This window comes from Oryctolagus cuniculus, chromosome 3, assembly GCF_051225735.1.
Source record: "Oryctolagus cuniculus isolate XC-2025 breed Fujian yellow rabbit chromosome 3, ASM5122573v1, whole genome shotgun sequence".
Lineage (NCBI taxonomy): Eukaryota > Metazoa > Chordata > Mammalia > Lagomorpha > Leporidae > Oryctolagus > Oryctolagus cuniculus.
The window spans coordinates 173,202,261-173,223,265 of NC_142869.1; the positions used below are offsets into that span (position 1 = coordinate 173,202,261).

The 21,005-nt window shown below is 39.3% G+C and overlaps 1 protein-coding gene across 12 annotated transcripts in view; it reads right to left on the reverse strand.

Annotated features, from left to right (window-relative positions):
• DGKI (diacylglycerol kinase iota) overlaps nt 1-21,005 on the reverse strand; it is a 507,839-nt gene that overhangs the window by 239,120 nt on the left and 247,714 nt on the right. For 5 of the 12 annotated variants that reach the window (XR_007920530.3, XM_051849035.3, XM_051849033.3 and 2 more), the window contains exons 7-11: nt 19,777-19,848; nt 16,256-16,372; nt 6,003-6,125; nt 5,658-5,732; nt 5,036-5,134 (exon numbers count right to left, since the gene is read on the reverse strand). Coding sequence is in view for 11 of the 12 variants with exons in the window: in XM_051849035.3 (XP_051704995.3) it covers nt 5,036-5,134; nt 5,658-5,732; nt 6,003-6,125; nt 16,256-16,372; nt 19,777-19,848 (486 nt within the window). In the remaining variant the exon portion in view is untranslated. The remainder of the gene's footprint in view (nt 1-5,035; nt 5,135-5,657; nt 5,733-6,002; nt 6,126-16,255; nt 16,373-19,776; nt 19,849-21,005) is intronic. The other 7 variants (XM_070071341.2, XM_051849039.3, XM_051849038.3 and 4 more) reach the window with 5 other exon arrangements.

Genomic DNA, 21,005 nt, shown 5'->3' on the forward strand with positions numbered 1-21,005 from the left:
GCAGATGTACCTGCAAGGCAGAGGATGATGGCCTAAGTACTTGGGCCCCCAACACCCACGTGGGAGACCCAGATGGAGTACCAGGCTCCTAGCTTCACCCTGACCCAGCCTTAGCTGTTGTAGCCATTTGGGTAGTGAATCAGTAGATGGAAGATTCTCTCTCTCTCTCTCTCTCTCTCTCTCTCTCTTTCACTCTCCCTCTCTCCCTCTCTGATGCTCTGCCTTTCAAATTAATAAATACATCTATTTTTTTTTAAAAAAAAGGATATGGATATATTTTTAAGGGTACAGAGGTAGTCAACGTATTTATTCATCTCACGGTATTCCTTCAAAATCTTGGAAATTTTCCTTACACATACAAAATACTGCAGGAAGAAAAAAGTGATAGGTAGTTTTCTTGCCAGGAGATGGCAATATAATCTAACTATTTACTGAAAGAAGACAGCAAGTTAAAAAAAAAAAGTTTGAAGCCTAAGTTTCAAAGAGGGAAACAGTTTTGCATCTAAAAGCAGATGAATGGAAAAGGTAAATTATAAAAAGGCAAAAGTCAGGATTTAACACACACACAAAAATCTCTACTGATTACAGTTAAAGCCTTGCTAAGCATGGTGTGGACCTCTAAGCAGCAGTGCCCTGACCACCTGGGGGCTTGTGACAAACACAGGCTCTCAGAACCCACCTCTGATCCATTGATGCAAATTCTACTTTTTAACTGGATCCCCACAGACTGTGGGGATTAAATCAAACATTTTGGTCCTCTGCTCAAAATCAAAAGAATTTTTAAAATTTTTTTAAAAGATTTATTTACTTGAGAGAGAGAGAGAGTGAGAGAGAGAGAGAGAGAGAGAATCTTCCATCCACATCTCTGCAATGGCCACAACAGATAGGTCTGGGATAGGTAAAGTCAGGAGCCAGGAATAACATCAGATCTTCCTCATGGGTGGCAGGGGACTTGGGCCATTGCCCACTGCCTTCCCAGGTGCATTAGGAGGAAGCTGGATGGGAAGTGGAGCAGCAAGGACTTGAACCTTCACTCTGATACAGCATTGTAAGTGGCAGCTTAACCTGCTGCACCAAAATTATGGCTCCAATTTTGTTTATTTGAAAGGGAGAGAGAGAGAGAGAGAGGAGAGGGAGGAGAGGAAGGAGAGGGAGGAGAGGGAGGAGAGGGAGGAGAGAGAGAGAGAGAGAGAGAGAGAGAGAGAGAGAGAGAGGTTTCCCACCCTTTGGTTCATTTCTCCAAATGCTCACAAGAACCAGGGCTGGGCCGGGCCAAGGCCAGGAGTTAGGAATTCCTTCCAAGGCTCTCATGTGGGTAGTGGGGTCCCAAATACCTGAGCCATCATCTGAAGGCCTCCCATGGTATGCATTAGAAGAAAGGAAAAACAGAAGCCAGGACTCGAATCCAGCACTCACATATGGGATGCACTTGTCTGAAGCAGTGTATCAACCACTGCACCAAACGAACACCTGCCCCTCAAAACCAGAAGATTTTTTAAACGCAAATACTTTAAACAACAAAAACCTGGCTTCCACTGCATTTATCCAAAATCCTTGGCCAAGTTTTTAAGACACAGACCCATTTGAAGCTATATCTGTTCACATTTCTGATACCTTCAAGTGCATGCCCCACTCACCATAATGCGCTTCAAATGAATAATTTTTATCACATTTACCCTTCTATTCATATTGCTAATTATACAATTATTTATTTACTAAGCACCATGTTCTAGAAATCATACCTTCACACATGCAGCCCTGGCACTATGGAGCCCAGATCTTTTTTTTTTTTTTTTTTTTTTTTTTGACAGGCAGAGTTAGACAGTGAGAGAGACACAGAGAGAAAGGTCTTCCTTCCGTTGGTTCACCCCCCAAATGGCCGCCACAGCCGGCCCTGCACTGATCCGAAGCCAGGAGCCAGGTGCTTCCTCCTGGTCTCCCATGCAGGTGCAGGGCCCAAGCACTTGGGCCATCCTCCACTGCCTTACCGGGCCACAGCAGGGAGTTGGACTGGAAGAGGAGCAACCAGGACAGAACTGGTGCCCCAACTGGGACTAGAACCCGGTGTGCCGGCGCCACAGGCAGAGGATTAGCCTAGTGAGCCACAGAGCCAGCAGGAGCCTAGATCCTAAGAGTACATATACACATAGAGCACTTGGGTTGCAATTCACATATTGATGACTGGCATTGTGGCATAGTAGGTAAAGCCACCTTTGTGATGCCAGCATTCCATGTGGGTGCCAGTTTGAGACCTAACTGCTCCACTTCCTTTCCAGCTCCCTGCTAATGTTCCTGAAAAAAAAAAAAAAAGCAGATGGCCCAAGTGCTTGGGTCCCCACACGTACGTGGGAAATCTGGAAGTAGCTCTGATTCCTGATTTTGGCATGGCCCAGCTGCAGCCACTGTGACCATTTGGGGACTGAACCAGAGGATGGAAGACCCCTCTCTCTCTCTCTCGCTCTCTTTGGCTCTTCCATTCTCTGTGTAACTCTTTCAAATAAATAAATAAATCTTAAAAAATTCACATGTTACAGGTGTGGTCCAAGGGCTATGGATCACCGTGGACAAGACAATTAATTTTGAGAAAATGATTCAGAAGATGCTACTGACTCGAGAGATGAGCAGGAATTTGCCACAGAGGGAAAGGGCACTCCTCCAGTCTGCTCAGCATACCTAAGTAGTTCCCCTCTCCAATTTCAGCTGCTTCCATGACACCATTTCCCTATCTTTCCCAAGTCACAACTTGCCTCTGAATTTCATAGCACTTGCAGTCTGATCCTCTCAGTTTAGAACTCAAAGACAGCTTATGAATGACACCTCAATTTTTTCCCACTTTCCCCCTTTGTGTCATTAACAAATAAAATATCCTTAGAAAAATCACTTAAGCTTCTTTGATCTGTTTTCTATTTATTAAAATAGATAGCAACATTAGATGAACTCTGAAGTCCCCATCATTAATAATTTACACAGAAATTGGAACAGGAATGGTTGATTTCTTATCTGAATAAACAGCTCATAAGTTTCTTTATGCCCTTGGGGGAAAAAATCTAATAATGACTTAATAATTGCATTTTATATATAGGTAGTCATAATGAAATATATTTGGTGCTAATTGACATGTCATCTCAGGTAGCCACCTGGGGTCACTAGTTTATCTCAGCTGCACGGTTCCGAGGTTCTGAGCTGCATTCTTGATAGGCTACAGGGAAACCAACTCAAAAGAGTGGATATGGCTCAGCGCAACTTGAACCTCATTCCCAAGAAATCCATCACCAGGTCCTCCTCTTGTGATGTCTTAGAATAGCTATCATCACAATATGAAAATCATGGCTCACTCAGAAACACAGCATATAGAGAAGCAGTCATTTCTATGTTTACAGCAGTTCTTTTCCCTGTTCCCTGTGAAATTGTCATAAATTTTTAACATAAATTGCCAAAAATTTTGAAGACAGAAAAGAAGGGATAACTCAATTTTAAGTCATAAACTTCCATAATAGAAACTTTAGTATAATTAATGCATTCAGCATCTTGGACTATTGAGTCTATTCTAATTATTTTACTCCCCTCCGTATGTATGGCGTTAAAAGAATTTAAAATCCATAACTACTTATAATGACATTTCAGACTCTTGGGACCAGCTCCGTGGCTCACTTGGTTAATCCTCCACCTGTGGCACCGGCATCCCATATGGGCGCCAGTTCTAGTCCCGCTGCTCCTCTTCCAGTCCAGCTCTCTGCTGTGGCCCATGAGGGCAGTGGAGGATGGCCCAGGTGCTTGGGCGCCTGCACCCACATGGGAGACCAGGAAGAAGCACCTGGCTCCTGGCTTTGGATCGGCATAGCTCCGGCCGAAGTGGCCATTTGGAGGGGTGAACCAACGGAAGGAAGACCTTTCTCTCTCTCTCTCTCTCTCTCTGCGTCTCCTCTCACTGTGTAACTCTGACTTTCAAATAAATAAATCTTAAAAAAAAAAAAAAGAAATTTCAGACTCTCGTCTCAAACTGTAAAAACTGGACATAGAAAATATTTTCTCATTCAAACTCATATGAAAACAGAAAACCAAAGCCCACGAACGGCACTGAAAAGAAGTCTGAGAGAGTGGTGCAAGAATTGGATGAAGAGACAAAGACAGACCTGGATTCTGAAGCCCACTCTGTCACCTGAGATATGCCATTAAACTTACCTTTCTTAAAGGTATTTTTCTATTCTCAAATGAAATAAATATTAAGTACCCTAAAGGATTGGGGCAGGGACCAAATGAAACCTTTACAAGCTGATATTTTCTATAGCATTTGTTGTATCATTGTTAATGATTGTCCCAACGACAGGAACAGAGGTAGTTAAATCTATATTACAACAGGAAGAAATAAAGATTAGTTAGTAAAGCACTTCCTAACTACAGGCTGAGTATCCATATTGTGAATGCTTGACACTAATAGTTTCGATGTCAAATGTTTTAAACTTGGGAATATTTACATATATACAAGGATGCATTTGGGAGTTTGTGCTCTGAGTCTAAACATGAGATCCATTTATGTTTTATATACACTTTATACACAAGATCTGAAGGTAATTTTATAAAATATTTTTAGTATGCCTTACATTTTGGCTGCAATGTGGCACATGAGACCATGTTGAATTTTCCACTTGTGGCATCCTGTCTGAAAGTTTCAGGTTATAGAGCATTTCCAATTTTGGATTTTGGGATTAGGGCTGCTCAACCTGTGTGAGAACTGAGAAACCTGGAAATATATTAACTAAGAGAAGCCCTGAAATGACCTTTCTTGAAAATCTGTAAGAAAAGGTCAGTGGCTGGGTGTTGAGGGAGCCTCTGATGCAGTCAGTTATGGAAACAGAGGGATAAATCACAGAACCCAGCACTATCGTGTGCAAGGTTATCTCCCAATACAGCAACAGTGAACTTGTCCTTGAGAAGCCAGTTGTCTTCCAGGACTAGGGGTCCTAGCGGTACTATTTTAATAGGTGCTTCAAAAATCATAGAAACTTCAAAGTTAAACTCATGAAAAATGACTCACCTGGTTGCCTCCACTCTTCGGATTCACAAATACAAGCAAGGGTTTCATGAGAGGAGAAGAGATAGGTTTTATCACAAAAGGACGACCTTTGTTTTCCTGCTGGAAGAAGGCAGCAGCACAGTTAGGACACAGATCCACAGTCTATAAGACAGCCCCAGAACAAAGAAACTGGGAAACCCTCATCACCACCCTACTCTTCAAAAATACCCTTTGTTTCACAGGGCTGACGTTTTACAGGACCTTCCATAAAAACCTTGGAAGAAAGTATCTCCAGTTATCATTTGCTCCAAAGACATAGCCTTGCTTTTGGTTTTACTCTGTATACGCTAAGCATTCTGGAAATGTTAGCTGTTATCTTCATCTTTATCATCTTTGGGAGACTGTTTCCAATTGCCAGGTGAATGCAAATGCTCTGGCTCTGACCAGGCAGGAGGTTAGATATTTGTTTTGTTATAAGCAGTTATTTTTATTTGTTTTGAAATAGAATGGATTCCAATGGGGTTAGAGTCTAGTGAACAATGGTAGGAGATACATCAGAAGAACAAGCTTGGGCCAGATCACATAGGACAAAGCTAAGGCAAGGGAATTTCATTTCCTTGGAACTTAACTCTGAAACACATACTTCAGTTCCTCTTTTGCTGGCTTTTCTTTTAAAGCTTGTTCTCTTCTTCTTCCGATTTGAAGCTTTCAGGGAGTTCTGTAGGGAAAGAAGGAAACACCTGAGTTCAGAGGCCGGCAGCCCCGGAGTTGTGCCATGCAGAACCATGTAGAAGATGACGGCAGCACATGCTGTTCGCCTGCATGCTTCTCATGCTTTGACACTTCCAAGCCACTGCTCATGGGTAAGCCACAGACAGAAATCAGTCGAGTGCTTCAAGAGTGAGCAACTGACTCCCCCCCAACATGGAGAGGCAGGGAGTGAGAGCCCCAGAGGCTCTCATGGACTCACGTAACAAACATGTTATACCTGCCAACCCTCCCAGTAAAAATGGAAGAATCCCAAATTCTCTGAGGGGCTCCAGTCTCCCGCCCAACCAGGTCCGTCTCCCGCCCAACCAAGTTCAAGTTCATCTCCTGGTATGGAGATCACCTATGTGGAAATGTAAAAAAGGAGGCCGTTTTTCATGTTTACTTTTTCTTTTCTCTGTTTATTTTTGTAATGGTCTTTTCTTGCAACAGTCATAAAATTACTCTTGACCCCAGTGGAAGTTTATGAGCCAACTATGTTATCAGAATTGATGTCTAACTTTTTAAATGCAGAGGTAAGACTCACCTTAGTCACTTATAATAGCAGAGTGACAAGCATTGGGTTTTCTTTCGTGAATGAACCAATGGTTGAATAAGTATTCCCTCCCTGGGTATCTCTGATCTAACTTCTTTGAAATACAGTGACCCCTAAACCTACTTTCCATGTCTTCCTAGGAACTTTAGAGCCACAAAATTGTGATTACTCCAACTAATGGATTGCTCCATTTACTGTTAGTATTTGATACAGTCGCCTTTGAGGGGAAACTCTAATATGGAGAACAGTCAAGACTCATTGACGACAAAGCAAAAGTAGACTTCATTAAGGACAAGTCAATAAAATAGACTGCATCTTCACAAGGGCAAGCTATTACTGACCACATAATAGGTGTTTAGCAAAGTGCTGAAAACCTGAAATGCAGAATTCTTAACTTAGACGTTTATATTGGTATACACACATATATTGCTTGAACAGTTAAAAGTTCCCCATTTGAAGCAATTCCAATTGTTATCATCTATTCTTCTACTTTTTAGTGTGTACTTTTTTTTTTGCAGAGCATTCAAAATAGACTTTAGTCTAGAGTACATGTTATAGTGCTTCCAAACCAGCAAGAGGCAGGCTATTAAGCTTTTCTTTCACATTTACTTGGATGGAGAAATACATAAGTTGACTTGTGGCCACACTGCTTTGTGGTCTCACCCAGGGTGAGGGAAACTTCTAATAATGAACATCTGTGCCAAGGCTTTCTTCAACCACCAGATTAACAGAAAAGTGTCTTTGGGGTCTCAGATTCTCACGAGAAAAGAGATTCAGGAGCTCACAGATGGTCTGGACCCCAGGTGAGTCCTCACCACTCACTGCTGACTCTACTTAGCCTGAAATAGATAACAAGGCTTCTAAATTCCTATTAAACAGATCTTTTAACATATCCCTGTCTTGTGTACATGATGGAAGTATCTTCCATATTTGGATAAATTTCAGTTTGCTTTAAAGGAAAGAAAAATGATCTGGAGTCTTTAAAGTTTAATCAAATGATTCAAGAAGAATGCTGGAGACTATTGGACTGGCACCTATGTGGTATCAATTAATGACACTCTCAATGGTTCTGAACCATCCCCGCACAGGAGCATGACCCAGGGAGCTTTTACAGAATGTCATACTTATTTGATCTGTTTGGGGTGGAGCCCAGAAGAATAGTTTGTAAAATCTCCCAAGGCAATTCTACCATGCAGCCAGGCTGAGAACCAGTTTGAAGGACAAAGAGCAAAGTAAAGAGTCATTTAGACCAGGGTAGAGTACGAGGTCTCTTAAGAAAAGAAGCATGCATCTGTGAGACATGGTATGAATTCTGAATCTCTCTATTCCTATATCTGTGACCTTGGTCAAGTCAGTCAAACTTTGGAAAGAACAGTTGCTTAATATTAAAATGATGGTAGTAATACCTACCTCACAGGGCAGTTGTGAAGTTTAAAGAGATAAGGTATGTGAAGCAGTTAGCTTGGTATCCATCCAGTGATAAGCACTTCAATAAATCTTGGTTGCCTCGTTCACAGATGATTATCCCCAGCACCTAGCACAAATGCCTGGCACATAGTATGCACTCAAATCATTGTCGAAATAATGAATAATTATTAGATTCACAACACTCACTGGACCCTCCTGGTTTGGGAAATTATGTTTAGGAAGTGAAGGCTTGCCTCCTTACTTCTCTGTAGTTCGAGCTCATCTATTGCCAAGAACAACACAGGACACAAAGTGCTTGCAGGAGCATTTTATGGACTTTGGTTCTAGACAGGACTCAACAATTAATCTCTAAGAATTGGGTCAGGTTAAGATTGTTTTCTGAACTTGTCTGAGCAGGGAACTCATAGTATTTCAGGTGGTTTTGATCATCAAACAAGTTTCGGGGGCACAGTTAGAAAACACATCAAAATAAAGGTTGATGTCTGAAAACAGAGCAGGCAAGGAACTCAACTCAAATAGGGAGCACATACACAAAACAGCCTTTTAAAACACAGAAGTACCAAGTAGAAGTGATTCTAAGACCTTCTTACTTCACAGGACGAGTGGTAAAAACCAAGCACAGCAGTTGACTTACAGTACCTGGGCACCTCTATGTGAGATCTGAGTAAGCCTAGAGCCCTAAGGATAGGCAAACAGCAACAAATAAGTAGTATAGAATTTCCCATCACACCACAACATTCCTGAACCTCCATTGTATTTATGTGTAAATATGTATCTCTGTCTAAATATATAACTATTTTTAATAGGCAGCATAATTCAGTGAGGAACAGATGGATGTGAAGGCGAATTGGGAATGTGTTTTGGCCATGACAAGACATTATCCTTGCTAATCTGCAGTATTGCTTACACCGCCTAGGTCAGCGAAACAAAACAGCTTGCTTTTCAAAAATGTAGAAGTTATGCCAAGAAATTACTGTATATTATTGTTGGTAAGATAGTCAAGAAACCTGTAATACTCATTCCATGTTCCGTAACAAAGCATCTCTGTTATATTAAGGGCAGCTAAGAGCAACAATAAGGATCGTTAGATCAATGTTATCAAACCAGTGGAAACGTTATACCTTCACTGATATTTTTGCATTTTTCTGATTCTAACAATCAGCCCCTGTACTTGGTGTACCCACCATTTGGTTAAAGACCTAAAACAGAGGTCTTAAGGTTTTCTTGTACCTGGTATCAGGGCGATCTTACTTTACTACAGAAATAATCCCATCACCAAAATCCTTATCATAGTATGACTCCTTCCTGGACTGTAAAGAAATACTTAGGTATGAATTCACTCAATTGTGAACGAAACTCAACTACCTTCATTAATCTTCAGGGATCTTCTCAAGGTATAGGCTCACAAACAACTGATTATAATAACAGATCTAAAGAGAAGACATATCACTTCATTTTCCAAAAGAAATCTTCCCCACCAGAGACTACACAAAATTCTAATACATAATAGGAAAGGAGAGGCATGATTTCACCCATTTAAGAGCATTCTGCTTCTGCCTGCACCAGGGGCACCATGGGAACAAGGCTGTTCTGAGATGGACAAGAATAAAAAAAACTCATTCCAAAAATTAAGGACAGGGTTTCAATGAATGCCAACTAAGCCCATTTAGCTAAATCACAAGAGGAGCTAATTAACCTTTGGAATTCACCAAAGGAAATGACTTGGGCAATTTTGAGAGATACTGTTCATCACTTTGGAAAATAAGAGATTGTAAGTCATGTGTTTCTAGCATTTTAAGATAATTATGCAATCATAAGAGTTTTTTTAAAATGGATTAGCACAAAGAAAACTTACACAGGACTAGGACAGAATGAATGCAGCTTTATTTTTATAAAGAACTTTAGAAACCACATAAATGTCTATGAGTTGGGAAGTGAATAAATAAACTGTTACATATCCACAGCATGGGATATGTACAACAGTTTCAAAAACTGCGTTAAGAGCAAATGTACTAATATAGCCTTTTCCCCATGATTCATATTTTTACTAGGAAGGACAAGTTTTAAAACATCATGTGTAGAATTATGCAATTTATTATAATTATACCATTATATGCAAAATAGTTCTGTATCTCTTTTAATGGGTGTATTTCCATGCATGTCAATGCATCATAAGAACTATTTATAAATACGTATATGTATATATGTATGTATCAATGAGAAGATACTTATAATCTTCAGCATAGGTGAAAGGAGACTTTCTTATCTGAAAAGTATCTTATTACATGGAGAATATGTATTATTAATTATGTCATTACAAACTAAATAATAAATTAAAAGACTAAGAACATTCATTCTTTGAAGGAGGCCTTATTCCAACTTACTACCATGAGTCACAATGGACTGTACTCAGGACTTATTTTATATTCTTCCTAGAAGACTACTGAAATCCTCTGAGGTTAGTAGGAAAATTACAAGGCAGTAACAGTTTGGAAAAGTCAGTGGATCAAGTGCAAAATCTTTTTCCAAAAGTTGTCTTGTCCCTTGACATATAACTTCTGAGAAAGCTTTTTCACTCTGGTCAACTAGACTCGACAAAAATTTCACGTAACACAGGTCTTGCTCCATCAGCTCCAAGTGTTTGCATTAGTATTTGAACATCTTTAACTCAACTTACTCAAAATATTTTCTTCTAATATTTTCAGAGAAACACTGAAATCTGTAACATTAAATATAACTTGGACAACAGATTCAGGCTTGGCTCTTAAAATCTGGTTTTCCTTTTATTTGAATTCCTTTAAATCATCTACCTTCTTCACCTTTCACTTCTTCCTCTCTCTAAATAACTTGATGATGAAGCCCAGCAAATCATCCAGGCAGCCCTAATTCCCTTCAGTGTCCAAGTTTCACATAGCCCCAGTTCCCCAGCTGCTTGAGGAATAAGTCATCTTTTAAGAGAAGGAAAATATGTGGTTTAATTCCACCTCTTTAAACACCCCTTTTCCTGGCCGTAATACACGCAAACAGATTTTCTCTACTCCTCTCTGGAGACATTCGTTTAGACACAACATGTGAATAAAGCTCACTTTATTTGATCACCCATCTTACTGTTCTCAACATGTTCTAACAAGGCGCACCGCTCTTCCTCCTGTCTCTTCCCAATGGCAACACCCACATCCTCCCAGGTAAACCATGAGTGGTGTATTTTCCAAAAAATCTACCCTGATTCTTATGACTGAAATTGTTCAATCCTGCTTCATATTTCCACTGTGGTTTAAAACTTAGGTAGTACTTACCATTCTCCACCTTGGTTGGATAGACCCCTGACTGGCCACTGCGAATTCCACCAACCTGTCTGACCCCTTCCTCCTACCATCCTAAGTGTGTTTCTCCTAAAGATGACCAGTGGAACAGGAGGACACTTTTTTATTGAGGATTTCCATACAGCTGAATTCCTCTTCCAGAATGCACACTCTGCCCAGTGATTAAGATAGTTATATACATGTTCCCCATACTCTTTGTGGAAATAGATCACATCTGAATTATCTTTTAATCTCCTGCTGCATACAGTAATAGCATTTGTAAATGTGGTTAATTAAACATGTTTACATAATTCAACTAAGAATATCATCTTTTATCATCTACCTTTAAAGCCAAGTGATAGAATATAGAAACCCACATAGATCCACAGAAAAAGATACAAGAGTACTTCAAAAAGTTCAAAGAAAAGTAGAATTAAAAGATAAGTTTATTTTGATGCTAAATATTTTTTAAGTCCATGCATAGTTTTTTATAATATTTATGAAATTTCCATGCATTTTCCATGAACTTTTTGAAGACCTGTGTGTCTGTATATATATATAAATATATAATTATAATAAATATATTATATAAATATAATTAATATATAAATAAATATATAAATATATATATAAATCCCCAAGGTTGGATTTATTTACTCTGCTGCTTTCCATCTACTTTCCCAATTTTTTTTTCTTACTACTTCCCAGTGTCTCACATGAATTTTCCAGTATTACTACCTCCAAGTCATCACTAACATCATGCCATCCATGCCCCATACTCTGCAAACTATAATCTTGCCCATAATCCATGATCTGATTTAAAAACAAAATACAAAGACTTCTCTCAATTCTGGCTATTTTTAATGCTCATAGATGGCAGGAGAGTTTGAAATGAAAGCTTGAAGCTGTTCTAAATTACAGAAATGAACAAGTGGCAGAGCTAGGTTATTAATTTTAACCCAGGCAGTCTGGGCTTTAATGCTGGAATGCTTAAGTTCTACTCTGCTGCCCCCTCCACCCACCAAGCTCACCATGTACCAGTTCTTTTAAATATAGTACATTGGTTGACTTACAGGGTGGCTTTGGAATCCACAGAAATGACTGCCAAAAATTTTTTAAACACCTGCTCTAGCAAGGCTTGCTACAGTAACACTATAAAGCAGTGTGGCATATCATTAAGAATTTAGCTAACAGAATCAGAATCAGAATTCCTGAGTTCAAACCCAATCTCAAATGATTTAATGACAAATAGTCCTGGGCAGTTTATTTGACTTCTCTGGGCTTCACTTTCCTCAGCCGAAGAGTGTTAATAACAGGATACCAGCCCATACTATGATATAACATGAGACAGTGAATGCAAAATACTTAAAATAGTTCCTCACACCTATGAAGTACTGGTAAATGCTACTTCTTCTTATTACAGTGCTATGAATCAGAGAAGACATGTAAAAGGAACACGTTGAATAATAAATTCAGGCTTTAGCATCAAAGTTGTAAATTGAAAATATCATCTCCCATTAAGAGTAACAAAAATCTTCAAAGAGATAGTCCATTCCAAGTATGGACAGGGAATGCATAAGATGATCCTGGAACATGGACATTGTATCATTCCTGAAAACGAGGAAACTATCAAAAACCTCATGGCTCATAACAAACACAGAAACTACCTGGAAGTGGTTCCAATTAGTTAGAAAATTATATGAACATAAGAATAATGATGACAATGACTTAAAACATTATATATATATAAATCATAATTATGTAATTTCATAATGATACTCTATATGAAAGAACCACCAGAACAATTCATAGCTACCTGTAAAGTTTGTTAAGGCATCAAGTTATATTTTGTAAATTAATAAAGCCAAATAAATATTTCTCATTTATTTGTTGTTGGCGATAAAGGAAAAATCACAGATAAAAAGTAGAGATGGGTAAAAATTGGAAAACCATCCTTTCACAATCCATAATGAAATAAAGATGTCAGCAATTATCCTTAATGGATAACACATTAAATGAAACGTTATGGGAAAACTTCACCTTAGCTGGATTAGGATAGTTCCCAAACCTACTGATCAATCTTCACACCACTATCGCTAAACAACCTGGTACTGCATTCTTTTGACAGCAATACAATGGAAATACACAGCAATGCCCATGTAGTCCTAAAAAAAAAAAAACCTGAATCTAATTTAGTCTCTATGTCTCAATATTAGTTTATAAGAATTATGGACAATAAGGGAAATCATGTTTAAAACACACCAAGTACACAATCAACCAAGATAAAAATATGGGAAGTTCTACAGATGATCCAATTTATTCAACAATAAAATAGAATGAAAAATAAGAAACGATATTGTTACATATTTAAAACACACAAGGCGGGCAGCATTGTGGCAAAGCAGGTTAAGCTAACCACCTATAATGTTGGCATCTCATATGAGAGTTGGTTGGACTCTTGGCTGCTCCACCTGCGGTCCAGCTCCCACCTAATATGCCTGGGAACGTAGCGGAACATGACCAAAGTGCTTTGGCTCCTGCCACCCATGTGGGAGACCTGGTAGCGATATAGGCTGCGTGCTTCAGTCTGGACCAGTCCCAGCTGTTTTGGCCATTTCGAGAGTGAACTAGCAAATAGAAGATATTCATTCTCTCATTCTCTCACTCTCTTTCTCCGTCTCCTCCCTCCCCATAACTGCCTTTCAAATAAAAATAAGTAATTTGTTAATAAAACACACACACACATACACCCTTGAAGTAAATGTTAACAAAAGATGGTTTGAGACTTTGGGTTCTAAATTGCAAAACATCTGTAGGAATGGTACAGTTGAGATTATTAAAAATCTTGGAGAAAATATTGATTTTGATATGTGAAATGGGTATGTGGTTATCTTTTTTGTATGCACATCACATTTTGTTTTTAAATAATTTTTATTTATATAAAGTGAACAAATTTCATGTCTTTCATAGATACAGATTTAGGAGGGAAGGTAGGGTGGTTATATATTTAAAATCTTTTTGAGAAGTAAAATGAAATATTTGCAGAATAAAAGGTAAACTATCTAAGATTCACTTTAAAATGCTCTAGCAATAGATGAAAATTGGAGGGACTTCCACTTAGGAGAAGGGGTAGAAGGGGTGAGGCCAGGAGGAAAATGGATATGGACATGAAAAGGTCACACAAGGGATCCTCCGCAAGACAGGCTGCTCAGTCTCTCACCAAGAACTGTCAATGTCCTGGCTGTGAGACTGCTGTAATACTGCAAGATGTTACCACGAGCACAGGAGGAATTCTGTATCATTGCTTAAAGCTGTATGTGACTCTCAAAATCAAGAGTTTAATTAATGAAAAGAAACTACCAAGGGAAGTGGAAGGGGCTGGATGGAATCAGACAGGCAGAAAAGTTGGTGGTTATAGAATTCATTATAATCTTTCTAAATTTGCTTGAAAGTCTCCATTACAAAACAGGGTATCCTCAGCCGAGAACAGTACATTTAACAATCTCCATGACAAGTAGCATCATCTTCTGGTTATCCTAGTTGATCTATCTCTACTCTTTCAAAATCCCACATTGTTAAGACGTCTTACCCACTCTTGCTAGTTTTGCCTTGTAAATTCCATTTTTATGCAATCACTCTTCTACTTACAAGGGAACTCACTCTTTCAGGATAAAGATCCCAAATATCAAAAACCCCTCCAAAATCAAGCCTGAGTAGCCTCTGTTCATCTTCTACACATGTTCTACATAAACCTTGCCTCGGTAAAACTTGTAGCACTGTCCCATGCATATAGTTTTGAACCTGGTGCCCAAGCATATGCCACTCTCCTGCCTGTTTACTCTCTCCTTCCTCATGACCTAAATCCCACTGATCTTTAAAAAGCAGAATAAATCCCTCCTCTTCAGGTGTCTCCTTGAGATACTGCAAGGTGCTTCCAAGCAGGGATCATGTAGCTTTCCTGACATAATTTAGATGTGCAGTGAGAAGATGCTAATTTAACTGGCTATTTAACATTAAGTCTTGAAGAGATTACTAAATTTTTGGAAAAAAAATAAAAATGAATAAGTATAAAGGCTAAAGAGATTCAAAATCAAAGTTGGAATTCAGTAAACTTAGATTCTAGACAGTAGGCCTCTACCATTTTGTCACCTTGGATAACTCATTTAACATATTGGCTCAAAATGTTAAGTGCAAGAATAGACTTCCCACTTTTTAATGTGTACATATCGTACATGTCTCTGGGGCAAATCTCCCAAGGACTTCCATGGATTATAACCTGCTAAATTTATTCCTAAACAGTCTTCAACAAAGGCTAAACTTTATATAAAACACACAACACAAAATAGTATCCCTGATCTGCCAGGTTTTAAATATAACTAGGTCAATGACAATAAATTGCATGAACACTAAAGAGAACACAGGAAGTAAGGTCACTACATCTTGTAAAGATACAGCATTTGGTAAGACTTCCTAAAGCACCTGTGTCCTAGGGGAAGAACAATCTCTCTGTAGCACTAACGTCTGCTATTCTGTAACTTAGAGTTTACTATCTAGGACATACAGCATTACGGCAGAAACTTTTTCTATCAAAGATGATGATCTTGTTGAGAAGCTACCCAGGTGTCTCAGAATATTGAAGACAAACCCACTGAATCAGGAATTACACTGAGGAGAATGCAGAATGAGATTAGGTATTAAGAAAATGCATTCCACCGTTCCATTTGAAGAGTGTGACTCTCTAAGCAGGACTTGTTTACATAAAAAGATGGTGGCTCACAGTCTGCCTTTCAGGTTGGAGTGACTGTAATCATAACCACACTATGACGGCTGTCCAATTTGCACTCACAATGACACTTTGGGAATGACCAGGCTGGCAGAGAAGAGAGTTGGATAGGAATCAGCTGGACCCAACATTGCTACTCAGTATAACCCAGGGGAGCTGCTATCAAACAGAGTATCAAATGAAGGGGGAGGCACATGCCTGCTCTGGAACTTTGATTTCATTAGGACAATGAGCTGGTTCCAAGGGAGAGCCCAACACAGTCAAGTGATGGGCTGATGGGATGAACCTGGAAGCTAAGCATGGGACCTTAGTTCCGCGTGAGCAGAGGCTGTAGGAACCCAAAGTCTAATCAGTGGGAGAAAAGCAAGAAGCAGCAGTTAATTTTTCTCTGCACTGGGCCAGCAGCACCAGGTCCCGGCAGTTACCTGAGGTTTCTTCACCTTAATGATCCAGGTGGGTGGGACAATGACAGCAGCATGAGCCCCAAGGGAGCAGGGTTCCTCAATGTGATGCAGCATGAAGCAGGTCACCTTATTGTGAAACTGAAGAGAAAAACAGGCCAATAAGCGATTCAAGGCAAAGAGCAATGCTGTAGCAAAAAGGAACAGGTGCACACGCACACACTCCCATATGCATACACACAGGCATACCCAGGCATGCATGCAGGACACATGCTTCTCATCCCCACCCAATGGACCCCAGGAGCTCAGAGACCAAATTTTGAATTTATTCCAGCTTACAGACTTATCATCATTATTATGAGAATTCAAATTAGCACAGAAAGGCCAGCTAAAACTTTCTGATTAATGAGGTATTTACATGAAGATGTTGGAGTCTTGGAGGGTTCTATTAGTCCTAACTGGATATAGTTGTGTTTCCCTTCACTTGGGTACTGGTCACAGACTTGGCTCATTAGGATGGATGTCAAGAAGAAAATGAAGACAAGCAGAAAGGCAATGCTACCATCTGCCTCTCCTTTCTCTACCATAGATGCAAATCTTGCAGGTACTCCTTCCAGTTTACAGAAGCCAGAAAAGCAGCAGGATCTCTCTTCTGGAGAGTTGTTAATCCCAGAGGTAACAAACAACAATGAGATTGCTTCTGCTACATTTGGATAAAAAAATGCAATGGTCCTAGCACACTTGGTAAGTCCAAAGCACTTATTTTTTGAATGGAAGGAAGTAAATGTAGACTAACAACTGTCCTAATACCTCAGTATTAGGAGCTTAACTCAATATACTACTATGACACTCAGTCTGATCATCTTAGGTCAATCACTATTTCAGTCAGCTTTTATGCAACTATAGAGCGATGGTGATGGGTGGTACTATTTATTTTCTAGTGAACATAAAATCAAAATTATGTAATAATGAAGAGACTTAAGTTTTAATCATAATGATTTTTAAAAATTTAACATCAGTTTCTGCTTATATAGAACTTAAAGTGGCCACATAATTTATCATTTTAACTGGAACAATTTTAAGAATGAAAGGGGTCGCTGATAGTAATTATATTGGAATGACAAAAATTAAATTAGGACTATGTGGAAAACTGCTATATATGGTCAGCCTAAATAATGTCAGCAGAGGGATTTTTATTCCTGCACATCTTTAAGATCTTCAGTGATCTAGTGGCTAATTACTTATCAGTCAATTAATTATAAAATACTAAATGATAAAATAATAATTCTCCCTGTCATTGGTTATTTGTGATCTTCAATTAAATAGAAGAACGTCAGTTAATGCCTTTTTAAAACATAACTTCTAAAATAGTAGCGGTCTCAGAGACCACCAATGTCGATTTAATTCCCACTTGAGTAATCTCCAATCTATAAATTCAGAAGTATGTCTAAGATAACACAGCTTTCAAATGGTGGCGTCAGGACCTGAACCCATGAAACCAAACTCCCAAACTCAGTGTTCTTTCTCCCATATCACAGAGAGTCATTTATCTGTTTCTTTGACCTCAAATATCCTAGAAAGGATTACCTGTACTGTTAACGGACAGCACCACAGTAATTTGTGTTCAAATGGTTTGAATTTGTAGTCATTGCAAAATTGGCTTCTTTATGTGGGGAATTCAAAGATACGTGGAATTGATCAAAGCTCTATTGCAACAGTCAAGTGAAAACTCGGTCTTATAGTGATTACATTGGACTACAGATTGATGAAAACAGAGCAAGTGTGTTCACTGTAGAGTGGGATTGAGTTTCCAAATTAACTGATCCTGGATACACCATCTCACCCGGCCTGATAGCTACACTGGCAGAGCAGACACAGCCATTGGAGTGCTCACTGCTGTCCCACCAGCAGGATCTCATCAGGTCAGAGAAACTAGCAACATGGGTATTGTGAGGGGCATCTGAGCACTTAATAAGCTCCTTCCTCCCCAGATGGAGATACTGACTTGATATCCGATATCTAGGGTTCCACTCAAGGACTAGGATGGCCATGTATTTTTGAACAGGTTCTTAAACAGAAATGCAAAGATTATTTGCATGACAACCACCTGAAAAGAGATGGAAGCACCAGTAACAAAACCTGTGGCAGGATGTTGACACAGCAAGTTGTCACAGCAAGTTGATACAGACCAGTGAGTCTGTGCTAGTGACAGCAGGTTCTCCACACACGTGGGAGTTTAGGAAAATTATGCTAAGGGAAGTATTGGGTTGAATCTTACGGAATTTTCATAATTCAAATAGTTTTGATACACAAAAAGTCAAATACACAAAAAGTCAAATTATTGTATTTCAACTAAATGTACCTATTTCAGCCCAAGAGCCTGGGTGGGTAGTCTACTCTGATATGTTTGGGGAAATTAGGTTTCCTGCAAGATATTAACCTATCTGAAATACCACAGCCATTTCTCTTCAGGTCCCCTGTACAATGAAGGGACAATACATCCCAATTCACAGTCATTCAAAAGAATAGGTAGACTGGCAGATTAGAATAAAGGTTAGGAAACTTTGTCTACAGTGCCCAGATAGCATATATTTTAGCTTGTGAGTCCACTTGCTTCTGTTACAATTTCTCAGATCTGTCATTCAAGCCCAAAAGTAGACACAGACAATATATAAACCTGAAAACAGTCCCAGGAAACCCATAAGTAGCTGGGCATGGCTCAGTTCCAATAAAACTTTATTTATAAAGGTAGGTGCCAGCCAGATTTCTCATACAGGCCATAGTCTGTCAACCACTAAGAGTTTACATGATCTAGTAAAACAAAGAGCAAGCACACCAGCAAACAAATAATAAAATGCAGCATCTGGTTGGGACAGAAAAATTAAATGTTAAAAAAAGGGAGAACATGTAGATAAAGGGGAAAAGAGAAAATGGGGGAAATTACATCAAATCCTAATGAATATAAATATTCAAATATATGAAAGGAGTATATTCGGTAAACATACACACACAACTATAACAATATCACGACCTAAAGAAAGATACCAGAGTCATTGTTCTCATCCTAACAGTTACCCCTATATTACATGGTCACCCACATCAAAGCCAGAAGAACCAAAATGCCTGGATGCCCATGGTGGAGGGTTTTCACAAGATTCATGTTGCTTTGTTCCTAACGCTGCAACTTCCCACCATAAGAAGAGTTCTCAGCCATCTAGTGGAGTAGGGAATAAAGGGTGCCTGGGACTGGGAAATCCTCAACCTGGCTGCCAGGGTTAGAAGCAAAAGGCAGTTTTGCAATCCTTAATACCAGGTTCCCATGTATATAAAATAAAGGGGTTAATTTATCACTATAGTTTCTCCCAGCTCATTTGCTATTGTCCTATAGTTTTAGTTTCTCTTTCTTCCTCCAAGGATCCTCCATGAGAAAAGGAACACATTAAATTAGGATAAAACTTCCACTTGCAGACAGGAACTCAAACAATGACATAAGTCTATTTTGATAAAACATGAGCCCACATTGTTTTATTTCATTCCAAACTTACCGCCTGCTTGCACCAGGAACAGCTGATAGCCACAATCTCTTTACTGTGGAAGGAGAACTTCTGCTGGAAGCCCTGTGGTATTAGGACAAGAGACAGACAACTTAGAACCACCTCCATCAGACAGCACACACGCCCTCCTGAAGTTCACCAACGCGAATAAGGCCAGAAATGCCCCCTGTCATAGAGGTGACCAGACCTGCAAACGCCATTCACCACTCACTCACTCAGCTCTTTCTGTCCTGCGATGACTCTCTATTCCTGAACCACCTTGAGTGTGAGGGACAGCAGGCACTAGCATCCCTATACTGCTAATCACTCAAGTCAGCCACACCAAAAGAACTTTCTGGAAAAATTACATGTAGTTCTTTTTATAGCAAAGGAAAAGCCACTACTTGTCCCATATGGTCCTGTATGCATAGGTATAGCAAGAAGTCCATGGGATAAGTAGAAGATAAGTTTATTTTGGTGTGAAAAAAATTTGGAAACCATGCATAGCTTATTTAACTTCATTCTATTTGAGTACTGCTGCCAGGTTCAGTGATGCTGTTTGTTTCTGCCTCAAATTCAAAACACCTGAATTATATTTCCTTCCTTAAAGATGAACAGAATAAACTGCATGCTGGTTATTTTATGTGCCCATGTGTCATCTCTCCAATGGGAATGCAATAATTCTAAAGGAAATCCTGTGTACTGCTTAGCAAAATAGCACAGGTATGCATTTCCGATTAACTGAACAAGAAACTTGCTGCTAGCACACCATGATCCACTTACAAATTTCTGTTATCCAGTCTTTAAAAACCTTACCCAAGGCAGCTCAAAATATAGCTCTTCATGGCACCCTCCCCCAGACAAAACATAACCCCTACCAATACCGCAAATGTGCCAAGTTTCTAAGTTTAATTTTCTGTTCAGTCTGCAATACTGAAATGCTGTATGGCTAAAAGTCAATACAGCAGAATCTGGCATGACAGCAGCAGTAGCCACAATTAGAGGTCTCCTGAACGTATTGTTAAAGTCTTCAATACTATTACTCAGACACCAACTCATCAGCTCATATATCAGATGGTTATACATCAAACAGAAGCTGAGACGAGATGGCAAAGCTAAGAACAGTTCTTGGAGCTTCTGATTTGCTGGGTGATCTTAGGCAAATCACTTAGCTCTTCTAACTTCTCCCTTCTGAAAATGGGAATAAGAATACAATCTTTTCCTATGTGATTATAAGTATT